Source organism: Buteo buteo, chromosome 13 (assembly GCF_964188355.1).
Source record: "Buteo buteo chromosome 13, bButBut1.hap1.1, whole genome shotgun sequence".
In the NCBI taxonomy this organism is placed as follows: Eukaryota; Metazoa; Chordata; class Aves; order Accipitriformes; family Accipitridae; genus Buteo; species Buteo buteo.
In genome coordinates, this window is record NC_134183.1 from 35027733 (window position 1) to 35055164 (window position 27432).

The following is a 27432-nucleotide window of genomic DNA, read 5'->3' on the forward strand; positions in this document are numbered from 1 at the left end:
TTTCTGTCCTAAGTCAGTAATTTCATTGTGATGTTCCAGTGAAATAAGCCCTCTGAAGAATTCAATATGCATACTGAAACTTGCTTCCACATCAGAGGCAGGTAACATCGTAATTAGGAGACGAAAGCTTAGTCTTGTGGGATGCTTGTCTAATTTGACATGGATAATCCAAGATTAACAAGCTGCTGCTGTTATATTTCTTTTCCACCTCAAATGTATTTTTAGTGGGCTATACAATGATAGAGTAAGGACTGTCACCATATCCTTCCCAGAGAATGAAATACACGACATGACTAAATAAAGAAAAACTGATTTAAGTGCAAACTATGTTGCAACAGATCAGATTATAAGGATGATATTATTATTATTATTACTACTACTACTACTACTACTACAAACATTTACAACAATGTTTGTTATCTCACACAGCTAAGCAATCTGGAACACCTACTTGATTTCTAAGTGATATCGAAACAAGAACTATACTAGTTCTGTTCTCATCTTTCAGGGGAGGGAGAAGAAAAACTACGTACATGTAAAAGTGCAGAGTAAGAAACACAAGAAAGCATTATTCTTAATCTAAAAGTGAAGCTACGGAATACAAGAAGATTTTAAGCATTGTTGGAATTTAGTAAGGTATTTTCAAACAGGTTATAAGCATGTGCATGTTACTTTAAATTTAAAAATATGAACATGCAAAAAGCAGTAAGTTAAAGCAGCCCCTGCTGCAGTCACACACACCCAGGTAGGCCAATCCAATACCTCTGGGATCCACATTCCCAGAATATCATTATCACTAGCCAGGTCTTGCCCAAACATAGCTTCCATTGCTTCATCATCAAGGTCAATTTCCAACTCCTCATCCAAGTTGAAGTCATAAAGCGCCCCTGGATCTTGCTGCAAAGATATCCCTTCTCTTCGGCTCTGATTCCTGTGGGCCTGTACAGAGCGGTATAATCCCGCTCAAGTAAAAAAAAAAAAAAAAAAAAAAAAAAAAGGAAAAAAAGGAAAAGAAAGGAAAGTAGTACTTTTATTTTGCTTGTAATAAAGATGGCTGTACTTTCAACTTCCTTCTGCTTTGTTTTTAACTTTTCTGCTAAACATAATCTACTTATTACCACATGAAACACTTAAATATACACTGATACACATTTGTGAAGGAGAGTCTTGTAACTTTCATGCCAAGTACCAATCCCCCTACTCTTCGTTTACTGGATAAGCAAAGGCCTTGGAAGTCTTTCAGTATACTTACCAGCACGTGCTAGCAATGTTCGAGCAGCTAAATCAAATTTGTGTCTTCTCGTTACAGCTGACCGACTTCTAGAAGGAGGTCCGCTTGCAGAAGCTGCATTATCCACATGATCCATATTATCAGGGCTACAAGGATTTGTAATTTACAGGTAAATCAAGTTTTAAACAGCCACATACAGTAAGCAAGCAAAAATACTAGGACAATATTTATTGGCATTTTTTTTTTCTTTCTTTCACGGAAGATAAAAAAGGGAATTTGGAAATCAAGAATTTTCAGTTCCACTGCAGCACCTATTTACTGTCTTTTTGACTGTGAGATTTACCTCAGACAAATTACATGCAGCAATGTCAACACCTATTCAATGCTTCCACAGTGCCTAAGCATTGCAGAAATTTTGGGAGAGCACTCATTTTATGCTGTCCATGTTAACTACAGCTCAAACTAGGTTTCTTCTCCTTTTAAAAAGAAATAAAATCAACATTTCTGTTGTTGCTGCCTCAGTCATTCCCCCTTTTGCCCAAAATCTTTTGCAAAACGTTAATTTAAGTTCATTAGTAAGACTTGTTGCTTAGTTTATTTTTCCCAACTGCAACTCTGCATGAAATGACAGTTTACCTGGGACAAAGTAACCGAGGAAACTTAAAAATGCGTATCTCAGTAGGATCAAGGAATCTGAACAAAACATTCTCAAAATACATCTTGCAATTGCCATCCTCCCTATTAACAAAAAGGCTGGTGTATGGTTCCTAATAGGTGTCACTTAAAAATATAACTACTACTTTTATGATTAAAAACAAAACAAAAGAAAAACAACCACCTTCCCTCCTTGTTTAATAGATAGTTTAGATCTAAGGTTGTGAAGGTGACTGAGAATGTAAACTTCAATTCAGTTTCATCCTCTCCGGATAAACCAAGAATTAATTTAAAAAGAAGAATGTAGAAAAATATGTGTTCATGAATACACTGAAGAAAAAAAATACTCCAATCAAGTTCTGCTTTATTACTAGGTCTTTTAGGTAAAATGTAAGCTCTATGCTCTCATTTTTTTTGTTCCTCTTTCCTCTTTTTTTTTGATGGAAGGATGTTCAATTACATTCTTCCCCAGTTCTGTGTACAAACAGTACTGGAAAATAAATGCACCATGTACACCTAATTTAATCGCATCTTTGCTTTTACTCATGTTGTAACAAAATTCAAAAGTGGCATTACAAAGTAATGTTCTGTCAGCAACAATGAACTTGTGAAATTTTCAGTTTCAGGAACAGATTACAAGCAATTGGAAGAAAACTACATTTTACCTTTCACTAAATCCTTCCTCCATTTCAGTGGCATCAGCGGAAGGGATATCACCTGGTGACTGCAAGTAACAATGATCACCAGATTTTCCACCACTTCCAGAGACTATTGTCCCATGTCGTGAATCTGCAGTCCCTTCTGACTGGGGCTCTTCATCCTCTTCGTTTCCGGGGTGCTCTATCATCCACATGGCCAGCACCGTGATATTCTGTGCATCTGCTTCTCCTCTGGCACCTGAAAGCAGGAAAAATCACGCTTTAGAATTGTATTATATCATTGATGGTGAAAAAAATCAATTCTTCCCCATAAGTGGTTATAGAACTTAAAAATTAAGTATTGCATTGGAAGAAATTATTTCGTATTTATCTAATTTTTCAGCTTAAACTGATATTATAGTTATTGATTACCTGTAGCTTCCATAGCTTTTGCAATTTGCCTGAGGGAGAACCCCATTTCTAACAATGGAACAGCAATGGCAGGAGGAGGAGGTGATGTTGAAAGTCGGCTGCTTGGATCAGACAAAGCTTAAAAGACAGAAAACATTAAATGTGAAGTGCATAAATCTTTCTTCAGTGTTACTTTACTAGACCTTACTTTGATATATTAGCTTCAAATAAGGGAATAATTGCCCTTAACAATTTCCTCTCTACTACTTCCACAAAGCAAGATGCTTTCTGTAATGAACTCAGACAGTGTTCATTCTTATTGGTAACATGTGTTACATAAGCCTCTTTTTAATCAAGTAGGATACTGATGTTATTCAAAGAACTATTTCTTTTAAGATATTTCTAAGAAGTTTATTTCCATTTAATACTGTATCAAATTATCTATTTGATTTATATTTAGGTAGACTAAAGTTATCTTTGTCCGAATCATCAAGATTCCCAAACGTTACGAGACCACACCAATCCACATTCCTCTTAAGGAACAGAAAGAGACCTCAGCTAAGCTGGTGGCGTATCTGAAAAATCTCTTTGCAGATGTTGGCTGTATTTCTGTGCAGAGTCTTTCAAGGGACTCTAAAAAGGTCAGCTACTGTCCAAAAAACAGTGTCCTTATCATTTGCCATGAAAGTGGGATCTGATCAATGAAGGCATCAATAACATACTAATAAACATTGTTGTAAAGACAGTATCATGACTAGAAGCAAGCCATCTCTCAAAAAAAAAAAAAAGTGAAATTGGACAGACAAGTTGCTATGCAACAAATGAAACAGCTACAAGACCCAACTAATAGCATGGATATAAGAGCAAGAATAAAAAGTTCTATCAGTCAGGAATTTTAAAGCATGGACTTTGTTTCTCAGAACTGTGTATGAAATCTGGAGAACCTACTTTAACTCAGTGTCTTGTATTCATTTCATACAACACACATATATATGGACTTGTATTTTCCTTTTTAGTATCATCTCCTTTGCATCACAACACTCATTTGTGCTCTTTAGAAGCTCAAGATTCTCTCAAGATGCTCAACCTCCTAGCTATTCCATTCTGTATGTACACTGGAATAGAGCAAGTTCCTGTTCTGAGTAGTGCAGTGCAGGCAGTAATAGAACTTCTATGAACAGAAGCCTCCCATTACCTCCACGTGATTCCAAACAGCAGCATGAGGAGCCCATGAAGGTTGGGCAGTCCTCTCTATCTCATTGAACAAGATTAATTGGAAGGAGCTATGCTGGTGTATGTATCATAAAATACACCAATTCTTGTCTTCTGCACGGTATATGATCTAACAAAAGCTAGACAATCAGTGCACTAAACAGTGGCATGCAACCAGGGAAGCAAGTCCAAGGCAGATTAAAATTTTGAAGCAATTACCAGTTATACTGCATTCTCATTTTATACGTGTAGTTAGTAATCTATTAAAAACCAATTTCATTTGCTTGATAAGGTCTACACCTAGACAAACTACAGCTTTTTGTCCTAAGATAGTCATTAAAAGGTTTTCAACAATGCTTTGCATGTTAGGTTGCATTAAAAAGAAATCCCGTTGGTTTTCAGTGTCTTAAAAAAACTACACTGAACTTCTGCAAACTACTAACTTGGCCACATTTCTATCTATATTGACTAGAAATTTACCTGTACGATTGGCAGGCCTCGCAGACTGGGAATCAGGAGAAGTCAAACTTTGTCTCCTTCCAACTTCATCTGAAGGAGATGTTGGTAAAGAAGATATTGGAGGAGTCTGAGCACGTCGTGCTGGAAGTACAGTCGTAGTAGGATAACTAGAGAACATTTGCCTTTTAAAAAGAACAATACACATTAATATTAAAAAGAGCTATGCTGAAAAATGTCTGACACAAGAAATACATCAAATTAGAGTGCACTTGGCAAGTCATACTTACAGCAATTGAGTTTTGAAAGGGTAAGGCACAAACATACATGGGGGGGGGGAGCAGAAAAACCCTGTTGGAACAGCTTATTCCTACTACCTTTGCCTAGAAAGTTAAATTCTAAGCATGCACCTAAAAAAACCCATCATAGACCAACAGCTGTCCTAGGAGATAAAAGAGAAGTAAACACTCTTCCCATTCCTGGTAATAGCACATTGTTCTGGCTTTTGTCAAATTGTATCTGCAAAACCTTTAAGAAAAGAGGTCAGATACATGAGCAGAATTAATAAACTTAGAACAGGACTCTATTCGATGTGAAGCAGATTTCCTTCTATATCACAAATAGCCTCTGTAGATTAACTAGCTTTATCCCATTTCTGTATGTGAGGGTAGGATGAAATGAGGCCTTAGCTTGCAGGATGTTACCTACAAACTAAGATCTACTCTAGTTTGAGAATCAACAACTATTTGTTAAAAATACAGAATTTCAGAGATTTGTAATTTAAACTATACCAAATAAATGTAAGAACTGAAGGACAACATAAGGAAGGTATTTTCTTCTGTCTTGAAGAATTCAGATGTTACATATATACACAGTGTGTATTAAAAGCTTAACAACTTTTTATTTCTAGTAACCCATGTCCTGCAAGGCAGAGAACAAATTAAACTCTGTCCTCTGCAGAGGCAGTTCTTGACAGTAAATACAACCACTGGTATTTTCAAAAGCTTAGACAGCTAAAGACATATATTGTATAGAAACCACACAACTGGTTCCCTCCACCCACAAAATCGTATATGCTGAAAATAAAGATATTTTACCTAAGAAGACTGAGAGGCATAACACCAGGTGATTCCGAAGCTGGAACTGTTTCAGTATCAGTTACCGGAGTAGTAGCAGTGGTAGTATCCTCCAGAGAGCTGCTCATGAAAGATGTCGTGCTAGAAGCAGAAGGGCTGGTTGTAACTGGTGTTTGGGCTTGTTGAGACTGATCCCCTTCTTCTACTTGTTGATCTACTTCTGCAACACAAAAAAGGACGTTAGAGGAACATTAATATAATTTTGTAGAGCAAAATAGTAGCTGTGGCTAAACCTTCAAAAATAACTTTCATTATTTAAAATTCCCCCCAAAGAAAGGGGTGTGCAGAAATGCACACCACACAAATACTTCTGCCAATAACTCATGGACTTAGGTAAAGAAATCAGTCTATCGGCTCTTGCTGTTGTCATACTGATACAAGGTAAACAGTAAACAAGTCTCTCCAGATGATAACAGAAGTCATTTACTTGGTTAGATCTTACGATATTTAGAGATTTAGATTTATGATTGTAACAGGATTATTCTCTTAGGCAAAAGGGAAAGAAGTCTCAGATATAGAAATAAAGCTGATTAACTAAAAAGCTATTTTTAACTCAGCTGTGTAACTAACAGATTTTTGAAGGGTTTTTTTGGTTGATTTAGAAGAAGTCCTTAAGACAGTAAAGAACCAGACAGCGCAGTAATTAGCTTTAATCTTTTAGATATTTTTTTCTGTGTTTAAACTGATTTAAATGGTTTCCCTGAAGATGCAGACTGTAATACACGTATTTTTAAGAAGAAAAAGAATGATACACATTTTCTTTTCAGCTTCTTTAGTGTAGTGACAAATATCTCGGAAAACAAAACCCCAAAACTAAAACCCCACAACTGATTTAAGAGATTTTCACAGACAGAAACACAGATTACTTACACCCTGAACATACATATGCTTAACATCGTCTGTTAACATGACTGCGTACAATCACATTTAACAGTGAACTTTATTATTTACATCACATGCAAATCCTTCTGACAAATATATAGAGAACTGCTCATTTTTAAAAAGTATTAAAGACAAACTAGAAGCTCTTATATTTCTGTTTGACTGATATGGATTCACTTTTTATTAAAATAAGGAATCGGAGAAAAAACAAAAATGTCAGTATTATTATCTACAAAACAGTAAAACTTCTTTGTAAAATTTCTCTGTCCAATTAACATTCCTTCAAAGTATAACCACTAAAAAATTACAGGATTGTTATTTGTATTATAATTGTTACTATTAATTTTAATAGAAATAAAAAAATAATTTAGCACTATACTTCCATAATTTTGAAAATGTACCTTGTTTAAGTCTGCCACCAAACTGATCCTCCAGCAGCCCATGAACCACTAATTTGTAGATCATGGCTTGTGCTCGTTCCAAATCTGCCAGTCCTAGGGCTCTTTTAATTGGTGAACGCATGACGGCCCGCTTCACCATGTGTCGCATCAGGAACTGCAAGGCAGCACGCATTTCAACATCTTCATGAACAACTGGAGAACTAGCACAATCAGAGTTGTGACCATTTTCTGCCAGGACTTTTGGTATTAACAGTAGTTCAGCATATTTACTACAACTGAGAAGAACACCAAGTGACTTCATAGCACCAAGATAAAGATAAGATAGCTGTACTGCTCTGATTTCCGACTGCACTATATCATGATTTCTTGGAGTATGTTCATGATTCTTTTTTCTTCCTTCAGCAGGTTGATGTTGGGATTCCATACCTAGTGTTGATGGTTCTAAAGAAAAGGAAGCAATTTCATTTTCCGACTTAGAGCTTGTAGCGCTATGTCCTTTGTTATCATCAGCACTTTGTCCTAATCGAATATCTGATCCAACATCACCCTCCATTTTCTGGTCCATTTCCCCTTTATCTTCAGATTCATGTCTGTGTTTTTTCTCATGTCTCTTGGTGCTTTGCTTTCCCATATCTTCATGAATACCAGTCAGATAGGTAAGGTCCAGCAACACAGTAGCTGTCAGCCCACGAAATCTTGCAACATCAAAAGGCAGTGGTTCGCAGGGCTCCAGATTATACAATGGAGTATCACTAGGCGACCAAAAAGTTGGGAAGCTTTAATAAAGATCAGAATGACACAGGAAAAAGCAAGTGAGGGAGAGACAGGAGGAAAGTACAGGAAATAATGTAGGCAAAGTAAGATGTAAAATATATTTAATAAAATAAACAAACCAATTCTAAAAATCAAACGTAAACAGGGAAAAATGAGGTTATGATCAGAAAATGGGGAGATATGGTATCAGAGTAAAGGCAACAAAGCATGCACAGGTTTTCAACAACAAGCATTAAAACCCAGAAGCATCATAGAAGCTATCAATTCTGTGCTGATAGAGGTTTCTGCTGTATTATTTATGTAACAGAGTTCTACTAAGAAAAACTACCTCAAGCCAAATTTTATCATTGTACCTGAGCTGAATTTGTGAATAGGTATAAAAGCTTAGAAAGAAAACACTCCTAAACTTTTTTCACATTAAGGTAAACCTTTGATTGACCTCACATTCCTGTTCAATGATTCACCACAAGGAGCACACTACTGATAGCTTATGATAATTCTGTCTCTGCTTACGTCATGAGAGATTACCTGGAGAGAACAGTGACTTTTTAAAAAAACAGGTCAGAAAAACCGACAGATATGTCTGTCTATCTGTCCATCTATATTCAGTGAAAATTTTTTGTAATATTTAGGACTGTTACATTTGACTAATTTTCACTCTAAGCAGGACAAAAATTCATCAGCCTATATTTCCATAAATCTTGTATTTTCCATACATCCAGCAGATAAAGGTCTTTTAAATCTTCTTTTTATTATCCCAAAATGTTTTCCTATTTTACAATGTAAACTTCTACCTAAAAATGAAAGCAAGCTTTAGCTTGGTTTTAGTTAAGAAGGTATATTCTGAACTTAATTCAATGCATTAACAAAAGCTTGCCTATGTTCAAGCACCATACCACTTCACTCAAATAATATTTCAAATTATTTTAAGGGCACACTTACTTTAAGGCTACACTGTCACACAGGCATACTTGAAAGAATTGCTATCTGGAACTAAATTTGACCATAAATTGCGCTTCACTATATTTAGTTAAAGTGACAACAGCCTTTGCATAAAGACAAAATAGGCATAATGTTGCAACAGCACTAAGAGGTGAACTGACCTCGGTTGTTTCAGAATGTAATTGTAACTGGTGGCAAAAAAAATAATTACTGTTCAATTTCTCCAGAAGATTATGGTTCAACTATAGCCAGAAGAAGTCTAAGAAATTTAGTGAATCAAATCTTTTCCACACAAAAATGCAGGCAATTCCTGCAAGAGCACCGGAGAGCCCGGAGAAGCCACTAGCTTCATTTCAGTTTCCTTCCTTTCTTCGCTTTGAAGGCACATCTGCAAGATAGGTGGAAAAAGGAGTATCTCCTTCCAGCCTCCTCCCCAATTCTCACCATCATCTGCAGAACAACTCTGGAGTATTATCATCTAATACAGGGGCATTCCTTTAGCTCTCTAAGGAAGGTCAGAGAATAAACAAACACTACTTCAAGGCAGCATTAATTTGAATACCATCATTCAATCCACCATTAAGAAGAGAGAATCCTCCCACCTCCTGACCTTAACCACTCCTCAAGCCCCACAGAGCAATTTCCAGTCCCCTAAGAAGGGACTGACAATGCAGCAAAGATACCTGTTCTCAGCTCTGATAAACTGAACCAGGTCTCTCTTCAGAACCAGGTTGACCATTTACAACAAAAACATGCACTAGCCCCCAGTAAAAATTTGTGTTCTTTACAGACGTAATCAAGAAGCTGTGGTAAATTAAGACAGCAATAATGTTTTAGTTAGCCAATACATATCAAATCTAAAACAAGCAAAGCTCATTTCATATCTAGGAAAACTGGCAAGCTGGTCACATCCCAACTCTAAAACCTAGAGGTCAAATCTAAGAAGCCTAATGATGCTTGCCAATTCAAAACTATCAAAGTTATTTTTTTTACAAAAGGCATTTTATTACTAGGTAGCATAAAAAATTAACTCATAATATTTGTTTTAAAATGCCAAATTTTGAAGTCTAAGCTTAAAATAATTCATCAGCACAACTCTAATGTAAAATATATGTTACTTCTGAAGATTGCCAAGCACAAAACACTGCTAGATTGTGTGAAGTGTAGGAAATGAGCATACCTGATAGTAATTTCTGCTTCATCCCATTGGACCTTGGCAGATGTACTGCCCTCCTTCACTACTCCAAGCAAGGTGGCATGACGTCCAGTTTGCTTGTGTACACATCGACCTCCAACTCTAAGACCAGCATCAACTCCACCAATTACTGCTAGAACAGGCCACACTTCCACACAGAGCATCTTCAACTGCAGTTCTGAAAGGTCAGCCAGACCATGCCTACTATGTTTGCTTTTCTCCTCCTCTTTATTTTCTTTCTCCTCTCTCACCTCATTCTCTTCTCGACTTTGAATTGAGCGACTTTTCTTCAACTTTTGGCCTGCTTCTTTAAGACATGTTTTGATTTTATTCAGTCTTTCCATCATTTTTTTATTGATGCAGTGTGTCCAACGGTCTGTGCGATGAAGGATACGAATGAGTTGGATAGTGGCTTCTGCCAGCACTGCAGCAACAGGACTACAGATGGGGTCACCAGGTAGCAAATCTCTTGGTGTACCACGCATCTGCATATCACAGATTTTCACCTAAATGTTTAAAGAGAACAGTTTAAAAGTTATCTTCTCAACGTACCTGAAGAAGCTCCTTTTACAAATACAGGAGTGTCCTGCTGAATAGAAAAAATTACTAGCATTGCCTTTTTTTTGCTTGGGATCCCTAGGAAATCCACCTTAACACTAATCAAAACCTGCATGCCTTCAAACTCAAGGACGCTGAAATTATAACAGTTCATGGTTTCTCACATAAGACTATCTGAAATTCCTAATACTACATTCTCCCTAGTTTCTGGGGAATGCAATTTTGTGTGTATAACATTAAGTCTGTAAATCAATTCTCAATAATAAAATACGTTTTAAATTGACAATAGATTGCACAATATAGGAATTTATGAAAAGTCTGGCTAGTGTGCAAGTAATGTAGTGCTATGTATGTCATAAACCAAAATGAATAATCAGTGACGTTCTCAGCACTTATTAGCTACCACCCCACCCCCCAAAAAACCAACATCCATAATATTTGACACAGAGGAAAACAGAAACGAAAGGACAAACTTATGACCTCTTGTTATGGGTTAACCCCGGTAAGGCAGCTAAGCCCTACACAGCCACTCGCTCACTCCCTCCATCAGGATGGGGAAGAGAATCAGAAGGGCAAAAGTGAGAAAACTCATGGGTTGAGATAAAGGAAGTTTCATAAATAAAAGAGGAAAAAAGACAAAATAAAACAAAATGAAAAAAACCAAGGGATGTAAAATGCAATTGCTCACCACCAGCTGACCAATGCCCAGACAGTCCCTGAGCAACAGAAACACCTGGCAAACTTCCCTGCAGTTTTATTGCTGTGCATGTTATATCGTATGTAATACCTCTTTGGTCACTTTAAGTGAGCTGACCGGCTGTGCTCCCTCCCAGCCTCTTGCCTATCCCCAACCTACTTGCTGGGAGGGACAGAGTGAGAAACTGAGAAAGCCTTGATGCTGTGTAAATACTGCTCAACAATAGCTCAACAAAAGCACTGTGCATTATCAACACTGATGTGTTCATAAATCCAAAACACAGCATCATACAGGCTGTTATAAAGAATATTGACTTTATCCCAGCCAAAACCAGTACACTTATTCAAATCAACGTTTAAGTTACCTTCTCTCCAGGATTACTGCTATAGAACATAACACAAGGGTATAACTCTGCTGCATCCACATCTTCAAAAGCTAGTTTTGGCTCCTAGTTAAAAAACAAAACAAAACCCCTCAAACTTAGAACACCTTAACAAGCAAAAATAGGAAACATGGCAAAGTTATACCTGTATTATAATGCTTTTAAGTACTAAACTGTCACGTCTTAACTATCATGCTTAACTTTATATAAAACATCCATGCCAAATTACTATTGCAAAAAACAGCAAAAAAAACAACTGATGTTAAATACCTCTCCATTTTTACCAAAGGAAATAGTTCTTGCTTCCATATCTAAGACGCATGTGATGAAATCTCCTTGGGTAAAGCTGGACAGAGTCAAAGTTTGTTCTCCATTGTGATAAAGGTTACCACTATAGGCTCTATATAGCCACATATCTGAGGTAGTGCGATGGTTAAAATCATGTACTGGCCAGCGAGAAACTCCTACGCATGTGCCTTCATTGCCTCGATTCTCCTTCACAATGTAGAACTAGCAGGCAAAACAACACAAACAGGGCAAAAAAGTCAAGAACATACATTTTAATACAATAAAGCAATGAAAATTTACCTTACACACATTTATGTATACTTCTAACTGTTTTAGTCAGAAGGTTTTAATAAATAAAAAATAATAAGCTAATAAGCTAAAATCATGCTCTACCTCTAAAATGACATCTTGGTGTATAGGGTCAGTCATTAACAAGTCATTTAAACTTAACCTACTATTAATTAAGAAAACTGCAGGTAAATAGACAAAGAAATTGTGGGATTTTTCCAGACTCAAAATGCACACACCCAGAAGTTAGGTTACAAGTGCTAAAATTAATATTACAGAAATAAATAAGCTTTATTTCTCACATTTACAGTGAGTGATTTACACAGATTCCAGTTAAAAAAAGAAGTGAAAGTGTTATGTTCAAAGATGGTACTAACAAGGACTACAACTGTTTATGTATCTATATTCCTAAAAAAATCACTCCACATGTTGTATTAAAAGCTGGTGTTGTCAGCCAGACAGGCTGATGTGACTTTTTGCAAGAAAACAAAATAATTTTGTGAAGTGGTTTCCTAAAGAAAAAATTCAAAATTTACATATTTCAGTAGGTAGCTTTTGCAATACAACGCACATTTGTGCTGACTATGGATGTTAGGGATGAGTACGATCACCTCTACAAATAGGCAACACATATTCACAGTCTCCGTTCCATGTACTGAGATACCCAAATGGCAGTCCTCAAAAGCAGCCACAAACTCTTCACTTTGGATTCAAAATCATAGAATCATGGAATGATCTAGGTTGGAAAAGATCCTTAAGATCATCGAGTCCAACCATAAATTGTCATTTACTCAAGAAAGTTGTCATAAAGAAAAAAAACATAGGTAGCTGTTGTTTATAGATCATAGTATATTTCCAAAAACAAAGTAAGAGAAGAAATACACTTTTATGCAACCTACCTTCCACTGATAACACCCAGAGGTAACTCCAGTGGATGCTAAACCATATCCTTTACCTCCACTTCCATGAGTTAGAATCTGCCCATTCTCCACTATGCAGCACTGAGCTTTCTCAGGGTCAAAGGACACTTCCTGTATGGGAAGATTCTCATCTTCATCTTCAGACTCTCCTTGCTTCTATCAGAAATAGGACAAAATACTTGTGGTAAATGTAACTCAGTTGCATTCAGTCAAGAGAGAAAGTAAAACTTCATTACCTGTAGCTTCATTTCTTGCTCTTTCTCCTTTATTTGAATTGCATGTTTAGCCTGAGCTATTGGAGTCTCCCACATGCAGTCAGACAGAAGTGAAAATAATCGTTCAACAACCTGGTGCATTAGAATATAATTCAGATCATTTTAAATCCAAGAAGAGGACAACAAATAGTATTATATTGTTTTTAGTTTACTTTGTAGGTATAAATGTCAACATATTTAATGCTCTTAGATAAGCAAATATCTACACTGAGCCTCACTTGATTTGGATTCTGAACAAACCTATGAAACATTTAAAAGTTTAATGAGACTATCTGAAGAAACAGATGTAAAAGCTTATAACGAAATATAAAGACCTGAGCCATTTGATCATCTTCAACGCCAGATTCACAAGCAGGTAATACAGCTTCTAGTACGTGAAGTGCAAGAAGTCTAGTCCTCAAATTGCCAACCAAGGGAACTCCTAGAGATGCAACAATATGTTAATAATCTGAAAGTGACTTCTGCATCAGGCACGCACCTATGATGCCAGCTGCATGCCACTAGCGCACAATCCTCCAAAGCGTAACTTGTGTACGTCTACTGAAGTTAGTTTTAGTTGTTCGCTATGTAACATATGTTCTAACAGCACCTATTTTTAGGAACTGACTACAGAGATGCAAGTAATGACTGAGCATTTTTTGAAAAGATCATACCTGAGCAACACTTCTGAGAAGCAATGTTAAGAAGTACTTCCGTCCACTTTGGAGATGCCATTTTTGACTGAATTGCTTTTGAAGACACTACTCTACGTAGGAAAACAAGGAAGTCACCCAGGTGCAATTCCGCTGCATGTTGCTTTCGGAGGGCAGCTAAGAAGTTAAATTTAAAGTTTTCATTTACAACCTTATATTACAATGTTACTAGCAGTCCTTGTTACTGGCAACAAACTGTTCTTAAGCAAAAATACAATGATCAGCTATTACAAGATGGTTGGCTGTTATCCTTGGCTGACTGATAGCTGCCCACCAAGCTGCATTCTCACTTCTGCTTCTCAGCAAGAAAGGTGGAGAAAATAAGATGAAAAGGCTCACTGGTCAAGATAAGGGCAGTGACATCACTTACCAATTGCCATCATGGGCAAAACAGACTCAACTTGAGGAAGATTAATTTGATTTATTGCCAGTGAAAAACAGAGTAAGAGAAAATTGAAACACCTTCCTCCCCAACCACTCCTTCTTCCCAGGCTAGACTTCACTCCTAACTCTTCTGCCTCCCCACCCCTGAGCGGAGCAGGGGGAATCGAGAACCTGAGGGGGTTGCGGTCACTTCATAACACTTCGTCTCTACTACTCCTGCTCCATAACAGGTCCTTCCCGTGGACTGCAGTTCTTCAAGAACTGCTCCACTGCGGATCCTCTTCCACAGGATACAGTCCTTTGGGAACAGACTGCTCCAGCATGGGTCCCCCACAAGCCACAGTTCCTGCCAGAATCATGCTCCTGCATAGGATCTCCACAGGCTGCAGCCTCCTTCAAGGCATATCCACCTGCTCTGGCAGGGGTCCTTCATGGGCTGCAGATGGACAACTGCTTCACCATGGTCTTCTTCACCGGCTGCAGGGGAATCCCTGCTCCAGAGGCTGGAGCACCTTCCCCTCATCCTCCTCCTTCTTCACTGACCTTGGTGTCTGCAAAGTTGTTTCTCTCACATTATTCCCACTCCTCTCTCACACAGCTGCTGTGCGGCATTTTTTACCCTTTCTTAAATATGTTATCACAGAGGCACCACCAGTGTTGCTGACTAGCTCAGCGTTGGGCAGTGGTGGGTCTGTTTTGGAGCTGGCTGAAACTGGTTCTATCCGACATGGGGGCAAGCTCCTGATTTCTTCTCACAGAAGCCACCCCTGCAACCCCCTCCCACTACCAAAACCTTGCCACCTAAATCCAATACACACGATTTTTTATAAACGCCCCTCTTCTATAAAATGTAACCACTGGTTTCTAAGTATGTTTTTTGTTTTATGGGGATTTTTGATGCAAAACACCATACTTCCTCACATCCCTGATTTGTATTCCAAGGCAGTTTCAACAAGAAAATATTTGTGGAAAGACCTTATATCCTAATTTCTAATTAACTAATTATCTAAAGAATTCATCAGCTATTGCATTATTTGTAAGTGAAGACAGTTATAAGCACAACCAAAACCACAGGTATACCTAAAACTAAGCTACAATTAAAAATCTCTTCAAACACACAATTTCCACAGAAATTCAAAATGCTCATTAAAGGACTGCAAATTATGTGAAGATATTAATAGTTCAGAAAATCTTTTGTTGCAGGTCTTTCAATATGACAGGATAGGGTCAACCTCTTCCCATCCACTCAGACTGCAAAACTGCATAATACAAAGCAAATGCAACAATTTCCTGAATTAAACTATATTTATTTACAGTTTGAAATGTAGATAATTAAACTCCTATGACTGCATTTATGAAAAACACTACTACCAATAACTCATTTTTTAACGAAAAGAGTATTCTTCTCCTAATTCCAAACCAGATGGAGCAATTCTTATTCTCAACCTGCTCCTACCTTTAAATTGCTTTATGTATCAAAGTCTATATTAATCTGAACTGAGCACAGAATTATTTGATGACTTTGTTTAATCTAATTTACAGAGTTAAGGATGACCCAACAATAATCAAAACACAGTAGAGTGGGTGAGGGCCTCAGCATTCAGTGGTTTCTTTTATTATGTTTCCCAGTATTTCAAACTTGTAACAGAAATTATGCAAGATAATTACCTCTGAAGTCTCTCTTCTCATTATCCCCATTTGAATCTGCCTTTTTTGATTCTACTTCATCTTCCTCACCTTCCCCTTCTCCAAAGGAAGCCATAAGCATTACACCAGCTTGTGATAACAAGTTCTTCAGCTGACTGCATAATAAATCCAGCAAAGACTGGACCACCTTTGGGCTCAGTTTGTCAGCATAGGTTCTATACACACACACACACACACACAAAAAAAAAAAAGTAAAAATAAGAGAGCTCATCCAAGGAACAATAACATAAGACACAACTACAAACTCGGCGCAAGTGACAACTGGGCCTAACACAGCACTAATTCTAATTCATTGTATTGCGGCAGTTACTTTTCCTCATCCTCCACCATATGCTTGGCAGATTATTCTTATTTAAACCCTATTTTTAAGACACTTTAAAACTGTCCAATCTTGGGACTCAAAGGATACATTTCCAGTAATTCCTAGGGGAAAAAGAACAACTTAGTCAATTAAACACAATCCCACTGGAACTTCCAATGATGAGGTTTTGGTTTTGTGGGTTTGGGTTTGGGGTTTTTTTTTGGTGTGGGGTTATTGGGGTTTTTTTACATAACAGATTTGGCAGGTAAATGCAATTTGTTGTATGAACACTGAAACAAAGATGCATGTACTGAATATTAAATAATGAGCGTGTTCCAAATAGAAAATACTTTCTCCACTGCTTTTTTCTTTACTGAGTTAAACTAAATATTTAAGTGTTGATAGCATTCTGGATGCTGTTCTCTGGTCTAGCAGAGGCCAGTATTCCTCAAAAGGTTACTTTATATTCTGAAAAGAAGCACAATGTACTGCTCTGAAGAACTCCTACCACATTATTGGTATCGCTTTTACACAAATGACTTTTACACAGCAACAGAAAGCCTCATCATATCAATTGAACAGGTCTAAATACAAAGCCAAACTAGAAAAACAGGGAATACTAGAATACAGCATTTACAGACCATAATGTTCTAACAATTCTGGTCCAAACTCCTCACAATTTAAAAATATTTATCAGTCTTATGTGCATCTTTCTTATGAATAATGTGACTACTCTTCCGCCCCCTTCACTTACATGCTTCTGAACAACATTTATTGTCCTAAAGAAAGCTCATACAAAAGAAGAGTTATTTTTAAAGGGTGTTGAAAAGCTTAACGATTAAGTTTTCTGAAAGCAAGGGAGCATTCGATACTTACCCTGTGGTGATAGCAAGGATCTGAAGTAGTCTTGTACTAGCTACTTTCAAAGCTGTGCTGAGCTGAGAAATACCAGTTTTGGGCAGCAACTGTAGTGGTTGTCCTAACATCGTGTCTGTGCCACACAACTGTGATAGCACATTTAGCAGACCAGTGGAAATGGCCAAGGAGACATCAACAGGCTGATAGTGTACACTTAGAGCAAAAACTGTTACCAACAGAAGACGCTGTTGTGCTTCTAAGATTAAAATAGAGTTGTTTTTAATTAATAAGCCGTTTAGAGTAAGAACAGTAAGACAGAAGAACAGCATATTATCTTTTAAATAAAATTTAATTAATTAAATGATCAAGCAAAGAGTTAGCCTTCTTTGTCAGACACTTTGAGGTACTATTGTAGCCCCCTTTAACTCAATGCAACCTCTTTATCAGGGTTGTCCAAGGAAGAGTATCATGTAAATGTTCTGAGGCTAACTCTCAAACCAAAAACTTCTTTCTAGGGTAAGGATAACTGGGTGAAATACTTAATTTTCCATTTGTACTTCAAGTTGATTCTCAAGAAGTTTCTTTCAGTTCCATTTTAATTGTAAGTGAAACAACAGAACAATTCAGGTAAGAATGCCCATTAGACTCTACCTACAAACTAAATTGTAGAACTCTCTTCTGTACTGAAGCTCTCAGTCAGCGCATGTACAAAGGCACAAAGAGGTGTAAGAGTTCCAGCTATCCCTTAAGGACAGAAGCACACAGCAACATCTGGGTATAGAAGGACAGAAGGAAGGGCTTTTGAAACAGGCAAGATGCCCTGGTCTTTGGTTTTGAGTTTAAAGAAAGTTCACTTGAATGAAGGAAAGAGGACTGGAGATTTTTCATCTCTTCAGAAAACTGCTTATCCCTGAAAAACCTGAAGATCACTTTGAAGCGCTGAAGACATGGGAGGATTGTGGTATGTGGAATAGAAAGGCTGACAATACTTAAAAGTCTTAAAATAAAAAGGCCTAACACTTGAAGAAAATTAAGACAGAAAAAGGTTAAAAAGCGTCTCTCTCTTGCAAAAAGAAGTCAGATACTTCAGTGAATTCTGGTCACTAATATCAAAGTCTGCTTTGTTAAACATATAAGCTGTTGTACTGTATATTAGAGAACATATTTTGCAAATCTGGTTTTCACTTACCTATGTGATGCTTATTAGCTTGCAGAGCTCTTTCTAACGTAGCAGATAATTGCTGGTAAATTTTGTGCACAGCCACCTGGATTTCAATTTGAATACTTCTCTTAGCTGCTCTGATACCATCCTGGGTCAAACAAATAAGTATTATAAGGACTGATACATTTTTATCGCCCAGTTATTGAAACAGAAGAAACTATTGAAGTAGATACCTGGTAGTGATGCAATCTTACACTCTCTCCTTTGGCGCCTGCGTGTCCTACAGTGCCCAAGCCAAAGCAGCCAGCAAGAAATTGTAGTCTAACAGAAGTAAGCAATGAAGACGACTGAAATCCTGGTACTTGACGACTTCCCATTAATGGCACACTGCCTTTTTCCTCCATCCCTGAGAGAAGCACTAAAATCTGATGAAGCGCTTCCAGACGAAGCTAAAAATAAAGGCAGGCAAAAGATAGTATTAAGTAAGTAGCAAGTATCCTTAGAAATTAGAATTAGGTCATCTTCAACTGCAAGCAAGAATGAATGAGGTAGTTGTTTTCTCATCAACACTTTTATTTTATTTTTTTTTTAAAGGGAATTCTCTCAGTTTTATTTTAGAGCTTAACAGAAGAGAGATTAAAAATGTCCTTAATAGACAGAATTGGACAAGGTTTTAAAAAAAAAAAATCCATACAATGAGCATAATGTATGAAGACTAAGAAAAGGTGTTAAACTGAGACTTACCTCAGCCCTCAACTGCTGCTGCTCCATTGCAATTATTGACGCTTGTGGACTGGTGGACATACTTTCCTCTGGTTCCTTAAATCCTGGTGAGTTTCCCACATCTCCACTTACAAAACTAACAACATTTTCAATCAAAGTATGAACTCCAAGGGATCTTGAGAGATCGAAATCGGACTCAACAAATGAGTAGGAGGAAGTATATAACCAATCTCTGCTGTGTTTTAGTCGAGCCCATGAGTCACTTAAAGGTTCCACTTGACTGTGTATTGCTCCTAAAGATATACATAATGAAGCCTCATAAATTCCAATTCACCAGGTAACACATTTTGACAGTAGGTAAAGACTGAACTGCTGCTATTCATACCGGTGGAAAATGGATATTCATGTTAATTATACCATGCATTAAGCAACTTAGAGCAAAACACTTGATTTAAATTTACAGCAATTTCCTTAAAGAAAAGGCTGTATTTCTTTTAATTATGTCAAGCAGTACTGCAACACACTGCCAAGTGAGAAAATAAAAAGATAGAAGCCACTCAAACTGCTCAGCTTAAAGCTAGAACACTGAATAAAAATGCTTTGCAGCTAAATGACAAAATAGTAAAGAAAAGATCTGCTACAACAGAAATTGTGCACTTTGGATATTTATTTTAAGGTCTAAGCATAAACCAACAGTGGTTTTAGGTTTTAATCAAGCCACTATATATTTCATAGTTTTGAAAAAGCACAATGTTATTTTGGATTAAATATTTACAGAATTCATGACTGCAGAAGGGAACAGAAAATTTTTATTTTAAACTATCAGAGAACATTCACTTTGTTATGAATCAAGATAAATAGATACATGTATATTAAATACTATCTACAGCATGTATTAGAACTATATCTTTGTCATCTGGCAATTTCACAAGTCTATTTTCAAGTATTTCCTATTACATCAGCATGTCATTACACTACCTGAAACTTTACCATCACTAATAAGTGTACTTCTTCAAATGAGCATCAGTCATCAATTTGCAGCACTGGAACTTATTTATCACCATATATTTGATCTCATTTCCAAAAGAGTTTTGCTAGAACTCCATCCCTGACAGAAGTGAGTGCAATGTCACTAAAGTTATACCTTCATCAGTAGTTAACTGATTTGCATCAGTTAAATACACATATCAACACAGAAGTTGGTATTTTATTATTTTTGTAAATGCTGTTAGCTGATTTGGAGCTATGCAAGATATTACAAGAGGGTATTGCACAAAAGAACTTTCCATCTCTATAGATAGTTAATGTCTGGAGACCCATGTGGAAACCTAAAGTATGTTTAAATTCACTTTGAAATTTTAGTTTGAATTATCTTAAATAATCTACATAGAATTTTTAAATACTTATCTCTCTTGTGCACAATGAGCTACAGATACCATTTAGAGACACAACTCATTCACAGTACTCATACAAATCCACATTAACAATTCAGTTTTCAAAATCTGTCTCCAGAGTATCAGGCTCAGACATTATTAAACATAGCCATTTTCAGGAAAAAGTCACAAAAATTCATAGAAATTCATCTGTCAAAAGCTTGCTTTCATCACTGAGGCTGAGTTCCAATGGTAACAGCTACATAGTAGTTTCAGGACCTCCTTTAAACACTGCCTACCTGCAGCAGCTCTGTAAGCAGCTGCTCATAGGAACAAGGAAAGACAGATACATCAGTTTTTGAACTTAGGACAACTCTCCTAGCAACCATTCTACACCATTCTTTTCCTGAGGTAAAGGCAAAAAGCTATTATTCTGTCAACTAATCTGCACTTGCAGGTCACAATTTGTACATTCATGCAACTCATTTAAAATACTGTGAAATTTTGCTTTCCCTTTGTAAATTAGGTAGTTAGTCTCCACTTAGTTGCCAAAAAATTTAATTGTCAGGGCTATAAATTATGAAAACCTGTTCACATCCCATTTCCTTTTCTGTAAATAGTCTTCATGTGTGTTTGCATGGTATTCCTTACACTTGCTACTAAACATATTGCAATGGCTTCAGAAAGAACCATCACAGTACTTAGGTCATATTAGGCATTTGACAAAAATACACACACACAAATTTATTTTGGGTAATGCAAAGATTAAGTTTAAACACTACTTTTCAAAGTGCAATCTGATTTACTAATTTCGGCTGGTTTATGTAACACAGTGATATTACCTGGTTTACAGAGAACTACCTATTTTGTCATGTTTACTATGAAAGAATTTAAAGAAATTATGTTACTCAATTTTACAATTTATACCTGGCAACAATATTTAAAACAAAAGTAAAGACAGATACCACCTTATCCTTAATTTTAATATTAATTCTTATAATACTTGTTTTAAAGCTCTCTATTAAAAACTAAATTATATGCTGAAGTGGCAGGTGAGAAACAAGATAAATAGGACACAGTAGAATAAAAAGGTGCTAAAATAGTTTCATGTAGTAAGGAGTTTCCTAGCATATGCACGGTGAACAGAGCCCAACAGAGAGGATAAATGAAGCCTCAGCTTACCTACAGGAAGCATAGCTATTTTATTACCAAGCCCACAAAATGTTGCCTAGATAGCAACAACTATTTCAAAAACCTCCTTAAGCCCTACAGTCTTTGAACAGCAGGAGAGCTTAAAGCACTCCAAAGTGACATTAGCTTCCTATCCTCTACCTGTCCTACGCTATGCCACTATGAAGCACAGCACAGAATCAAAGGATTTTTAAAGAAACAAAAAGCAAGTCCAATGTCTTAAATCATAAGCTAAAGGATACCTTCCAAAGATTAATAGAACATCACGAGAAAATTTAGTTTTGATAGTCAACCAATCTTACAAGAAAAAAACCCTACCATATATTAATAAAAACCTAAACTATTTCATATTTGAAAAAAGATGAGTTCTTAGCTAATCATTTTAGTATGAAATGCAAGAACGTTTAAATGTAAGAACAATTTAAAATTGTTTCAAACTAGGAGAAAATTCCAACAATTATGAGATACAGATTAAATGCAAAACAAGACAAGTTATAACTAAAAGTATAGTTTAAAAACAAAGATATCAGAAGTCAAAGTAGTATACTTCAGAATTAAAAACATTTAAGGATTAGGGCACACAAATCTAAAACAAAGTAAATTTTTTTTTCATTGAAGATGTTAAATATCAACAGAAGAATCAAAAGTATGATTGTATTTTAGAGCTTAGCTTGATTCTGTGTAATATCAATTACACAGAATTGATTGCAGCTTAGCACTTCCATAAGCCTCTACAATCACATGAACAGAACTGCACATAAGAATAAACTTTAAGCTTACAGTAAAAAAAAAAAAGTTTATTTGTCCTTATAAGCCAGCTTGTAATAATGAGTTTTCTAAATGAATGTGGCACAGCTGCAATACACACTTCATAAAACATAAAATATGTAGGGAAGCTATAGAGACAAAAAAATAAACATGCCATCAGTTACTTGCTTGAAGCTCTTCTTTTTTCTGGGGCTCAACTGGCCAAAAAGGAGTAAATACACTACACCACACAAGAATCAGAAGACAAAAGCAGACATTTGAAACAGAAGGTAACATATTCATAAAATCTCTTCCTCATATTATTCTGACTTAGACTTAAATGATCAGTCTCTTCTCAATCAATACAACAATATATCAAGGAGCAAAGTCTGGGGAAAAAAATATTTACTCTTGTTTTGAATTAGTACAGCCTAGGTAACAGACTTTCTAAATTCTCCACCTTTTTTTCAGGGAAAAAAAATATATTCCCTTTAACACAGTTATATGAATACACCGAGACATGTTTACATCCCTTACTCAAACAAGATCTTTCAATTCCAAAATGCAGAACTTGTATTATTACAGGTATACAAAATTATTTCAATTTAATTTGGATTTTATTTAAGTTGCTGCTTTTTTCAATTGCCCATCTGTGTTAGTAAAGTACTACAGTACACACAAGCACACTGAAATTCACTGAATTAAAATTTATGTGAAGTAAGAAAACCCAAGACTGGAGGACTCTCATTTACCTGTTTGCAACTATGTTTATGATTGCACTGCTAAATACACATTCTTTACTGTTAAGTACCTAATGCAGTGTACAGTATCCTGCTGGTACTGTACAGGACAGGTACAATATTTTGAGGCATACTCTCTGGCTCTGCAAAATTGAAAAAGATTAATCTAAGCAACAAAAAAACCCCAAACAGCTTAGATATTAGGGGAAAATAATAATGTGCTCATCACCTCTTATGGCAAAAGTCTTGAAAACAGACTTTTTCTGCAGGAATGGAAGGAAAAGTTTACCAATTCAGAAATAACTAAATAATAGCAAGGCACAAGATACTCAAAGGATCCTCAGGCTGAAGTAGGAATACCACAATCATATTTCTGAACAGATACAATAAATAAAGAATGCAATTAGATTAAAGATTGGACTGAGTGGCTAAGATGTTAATTAAGTAAAAAAAAAAAATGCTTTTTTTCCATACTCATCTGCAAGACCATAGGAACAACTTACATTATCAGTAGTTTTTCTACTGCTAGTTTTCTACATTGCAACTTATGAATAGGAACAGCTTTCATAGCACAAAAATCAGACTATAACCAATAGTGAGATTTAATTATCAAGGAAATGTGATCTGAATTTGAATAACAAGTTGCTGCACTCAATAAACAGAAGTTCTAAAATAAGCCAATCCACTCCAGAGGGAATTACTCTCTTGCTTGTTACAAAAGAACCACTTATCAACACCGTATACACACTACATTCTTTTAACAACTTTGTAAGGATCAAATACTCTGCATAGACTATAGCTGACGATAAATTAACCCTACAAAACCTCAGCTGGAAACATCATGTATGGCCACAGTAAGAAGTAGTGTGGTTAAATTCTAGTCAACTTGTTAAGAAGAGATGGAAGGAACCTCATGCCCATATATTAAGGAACTTTTTTTTAGTGAAAATTACCTTTTAAGTCTCCAAAATAGCACAGCCTACAGGAAAAAAAGAATGGTGATAAAAGGAAAAAAGCTTGCTTTCCAATTAGCTCTGTTTGTCACCTTCCTTCACACAGTTTATGGAGATGCACTTAAGAGAACAAATATTTTCAAGAGACTACTGCAAACTGCAGTAAGATATTATTCTAAAAACTACATGTTAAAAGGAAACATGATTGATTTTTTTGAATAATAAACTTCAACTGAAAGAAATGAGAAGTGGTTCTTGCAGTTCCTATGGTTCTTCTGTAAGACTCCACTTGTTCTTTCCACCTAACACTGTCAACTCTACATTCAATCCAACAAAAATTTGAAAAGTTCAGCTGTAAGTCCCTTAAAGCAACAATGGTTACTGCTGTTTTGTAGATATAGAGACAAGACAAAACAGGAGGTTTTACATTAACTGCAATTTGAGAAGTGTTTCCCACGTATACTTCTGCTGTAATGCAGAACTATCCTCTGCACTCAAAACAGATCTTCTCTAGCATCTATATGGCATATGTTTCCTTCCTCTCCTTCTCCTCATTTAGAGGAACATAAAACCTTCCATATCTTCCACTAAAAAGCAGATCATATGTGGAAGTCCTAGGAGCACAAGGTATAAACCTGATTATAGAAAGAACGTCTCAAAAAAACCCCTAACAAATAAAAATATGCTGTTTGTTTCTCAAAAAATGTCTAATGGTTGCTTCAGTGGAATCTGACTTTGGTGGCACTTAAAAATCCAGCTGCAGAACATCATGAGGAACAATGCTGTAGTCTTCCGTAGGTCCTCTCTTCTACAGCGGTTTACTTGCCAAAAACAGGAAACTAGGCTTTTTTCTGATCCTTCAATTCTTAACAGATGTAGCAAATTCAAATGCAGATAGCTCATTCGTACTGAACTCCTTAATCTCTTTTGCCAGCAACTCGGGACGGAGCACAGCATAATGTGAATATGCTTTAAGAATTCAGATTTCTCCTCTTTTTCAAGCTGAGGTAACAATGAATATAAATGTCCCCTCTATTAGTCACACCATATCACAAGAATAAAGATGAAACTGAAGGAGTTTTACCAGTCAAAACATCCTTCATAGACACTGCAGTATCTCTAGCACTTCAGTGTGCTGGCTATGTTACAAGGGGTGGACAATCCGAAATGGCTGCAAGTTACATCTTCACCAAACACCGGGGCATGCTTCAGTTCTAGAAGATAACTAGGATTCACAAAACCAGACATTTCATAAGAAATGAAAGACCTTAAATAGCACTGAGGTGAATATAGCTCATCCACTTGATCACACAGATCTTTGTAGATCTTTTCCTGACCTTGATATAAGTATCAGGAATGTTTCCCTGTAAATGCACCCTGCATTCACTGGATTAGTCTGGTACTGAGTATCAACCAAAACTGTCATACATATCATCCAGCACAAGGAGAAAAGTTTTCATTATTGTGTGTTGACTAACTCCCAGTTGCCAAAACCAAACAAAAAAAAATAATCTTTAAGTACCATGGGACAGCAAATAAGTCCTCCAGTACCAGAAAACTGGTATCGGTACATGTTGTCACAGTGTTCAGTCTGCAAATGAGCTACTTGAGCTTCTTCAGGTTCTGGATAGATCAACTGCATTTACCCCTGTTTCTCCTCAGTGTTACACACCTGGTGCAGAACCTTCTTCTGTAATAATAAGCTTCTAATAGACTGGTTGGTTGATAAAGTCTGTTCTTGCGTTATTACTCATTTCCTGGAGCCCATGGCCAAAACAACCTCATCAGTCTAACCAACAGTTCATGAACCATAAGATATATTGTATCTCAGATCTAAACCAAGATGATTTCCTAGATTACTTTTAGGATATAGAGAAAAGCAAGTGCAGAGTTCTGTGTGAGATTAATGGCAAAGCTAAAAATAGTGACTTCAAAGAATATGCTGCAGATCAGAGCGCTGACAGAGGCTATCAGATCTTCTAACACTGAGAATGCCAACAAACATCCTGCTGTCACTGTTGAACAGCTCTAGTAAACTTCTTTACTTGCTCAACTTGTTCAAGTGATCATCTGTGTACAGTAAAATCCTTTCCACATTATTTAAAAATTGAAGTGTAATGGGTGCTGCCATTTAACGTTTTACAATTCCAAAAGACTTTAAAAAGGATGCAACCTCTCAGTACTCTGCTTAATGATGAAGGCTATCCAACTAGAACTCTTACACTACCTAACAGTATTTAGGCTTCTGTAATTAAGGCATATCATAACTCAGCCTAATTCCTGTTAACCTCTTCCCAAGATTTTTACAGATACAATGGACATAAGTCATGATTCTAGCAGCAACTCTGCATCATCCAGAGTGAAGTGGGACTTTTTGGTCTCTATGTAAGCAAACATTGTTTGCTCCCTCCACTACCTTCTGTGAAGAAGCTCATTGAGATTCCCCAGAATGAAGCAGCAACAAAAAGCACTACCAAAGATAAAAACCGGATTTATTTTGGAGCAATGGCAGAAGTGGTTGCTTGGTTCTGTAGGTGTGCTGGTGTTGAGGATGCAAAAATTGAAGCTGTATTTTCTGGATACAAATTCTTCAAGTTCAAGCACATTTTATGGTAAAAGTTCATTGTGGACACAAGAACAGAGCATTCCACTTGAAATTCTCTGCCAATTTTTGCTTCCTGAAGTCACGTGAGTGAAAACAGAGTGAAAGTTCCTAATTCACTTGACCTCAAAGAAATCCTCACTTGCTTCAAAAGGGCATTGCAGTTCTAGAACCTAGGAAATACTATAACCAAGCCACAAAGCAACAGAACCTAGCACAACAAACAGTAGGTAATAATTATTTTAAATGTTATTTTTAAATACTCAGTTTTAACATCCTGATTGCCATTATGTACTGTATTTAACTGCAATACATTTAAAATTAAGAAATACTAATACATTTATCAGGTCAATATTCAATAGGTAAACAATTAAACTTACCCCTCTTTCTGTGTGATGATGCCAAATCCAAATCAACATTTCGTCTTCCACTCTACATTAAAAGATTAATAAAAGTCTCATTTCTTTAGGTGAACTTATGTGGTGCATAATATTTGAGTATTTAAAATGCATCCTTCACCCATAAAAGTGAGAAAGTTAACAGAGCTATAATAATTTCAACTGGTTTTTTACTATTATTTTCTCTTAATAATGGCGGTTATTAGAAGAGAAACTAAAGTACTGAAACACAGTACTAAACAAATGTTTAAGGTGTACTTC

At 36.4% G+C, this 27432-nt stretch overlaps 1 protein-coding gene across 8 annotated transcripts in view; it reads right to left on the bottom strand.

Moving 5' to 3' along the window:
* HERC1 (HECT and RLD domain containing E3 ubiquitin protein ligase family member 1) overlaps nucleotides 1-27432 on the bottom strand; it is a 111402-nt gene that overhangs the window by 30894 nt on the left and 53076 nt on the right. For 5 of the 8 annotated variants that reach the window (XM_075045525.1, XM_075045520.1, XM_075045523.1 and 2 more), the window contains exons 25-44: nucleotides 27154-27205; nucleotides 19189-19460; nucleotides 18678-18893; nucleotides 18472-18592; nucleotides 17301-17538; nucleotides 16085-16278; nucleotides 13994-14149; nucleotides 13655-13761; nucleotides 13302-13412; nucleotides 13045-13221; nucleotides 11840-12079; nucleotides 11552-11635; nucleotides 9918-10438; nucleotides 7022-7797; nucleotides 5700-5898; nucleotides 4627-4787; nucleotides 2956-3072; nucleotides 2551-2782; nucleotides 1253-1377; nucleotides 742-962 (exon numbers count right to left, since the gene is read on the bottom strand). In XM_075045525.1, the coding sequence (XP_074901626.1) occupies nucleotides 742-962; nucleotides 1253-1377; nucleotides 2551-2782; nucleotides 2956-3072; nucleotides 4627-4787; nucleotides 5700-5898; nucleotides 7022-7797; nucleotides 9918-10438; nucleotides 11552-11635; nucleotides 11840-12079; nucleotides 13045-13221; nucleotides 13302-13412; nucleotides 13655-13761; nucleotides 13994-14149; nucleotides 16085-16278; nucleotides 17301-17538; nucleotides 18472-18592; nucleotides 18678-18893; nucleotides 19189-19460; nucleotides 27154-27205 (4320 nt within the window). The remainder of the gene's footprint in view (nucleotides 1-741; nucleotides 963-1252; nucleotides 1378-2550; nucleotides 2783-2955; nucleotides 3073-4626; nucleotides 4788-5699; nucleotides 5899-7021; nucleotides 7798-9917; nucleotides 10439-11551; nucleotides 11636-11839; nucleotides 12080-13044; nucleotides 13222-13301; nucleotides 13413-13654; nucleotides 13762-13993; nucleotides 14150-16084; nucleotides 16279-17300; nucleotides 17539-18471; nucleotides 18593-18677; nucleotides 18894-19188; nucleotides 19461-27153; nucleotides 27206-27432) is intronic. The other 3 variants (XM_075045519.1, XM_075045522.1, XM_075045521.1) reach the window with 3 other exon arrangements.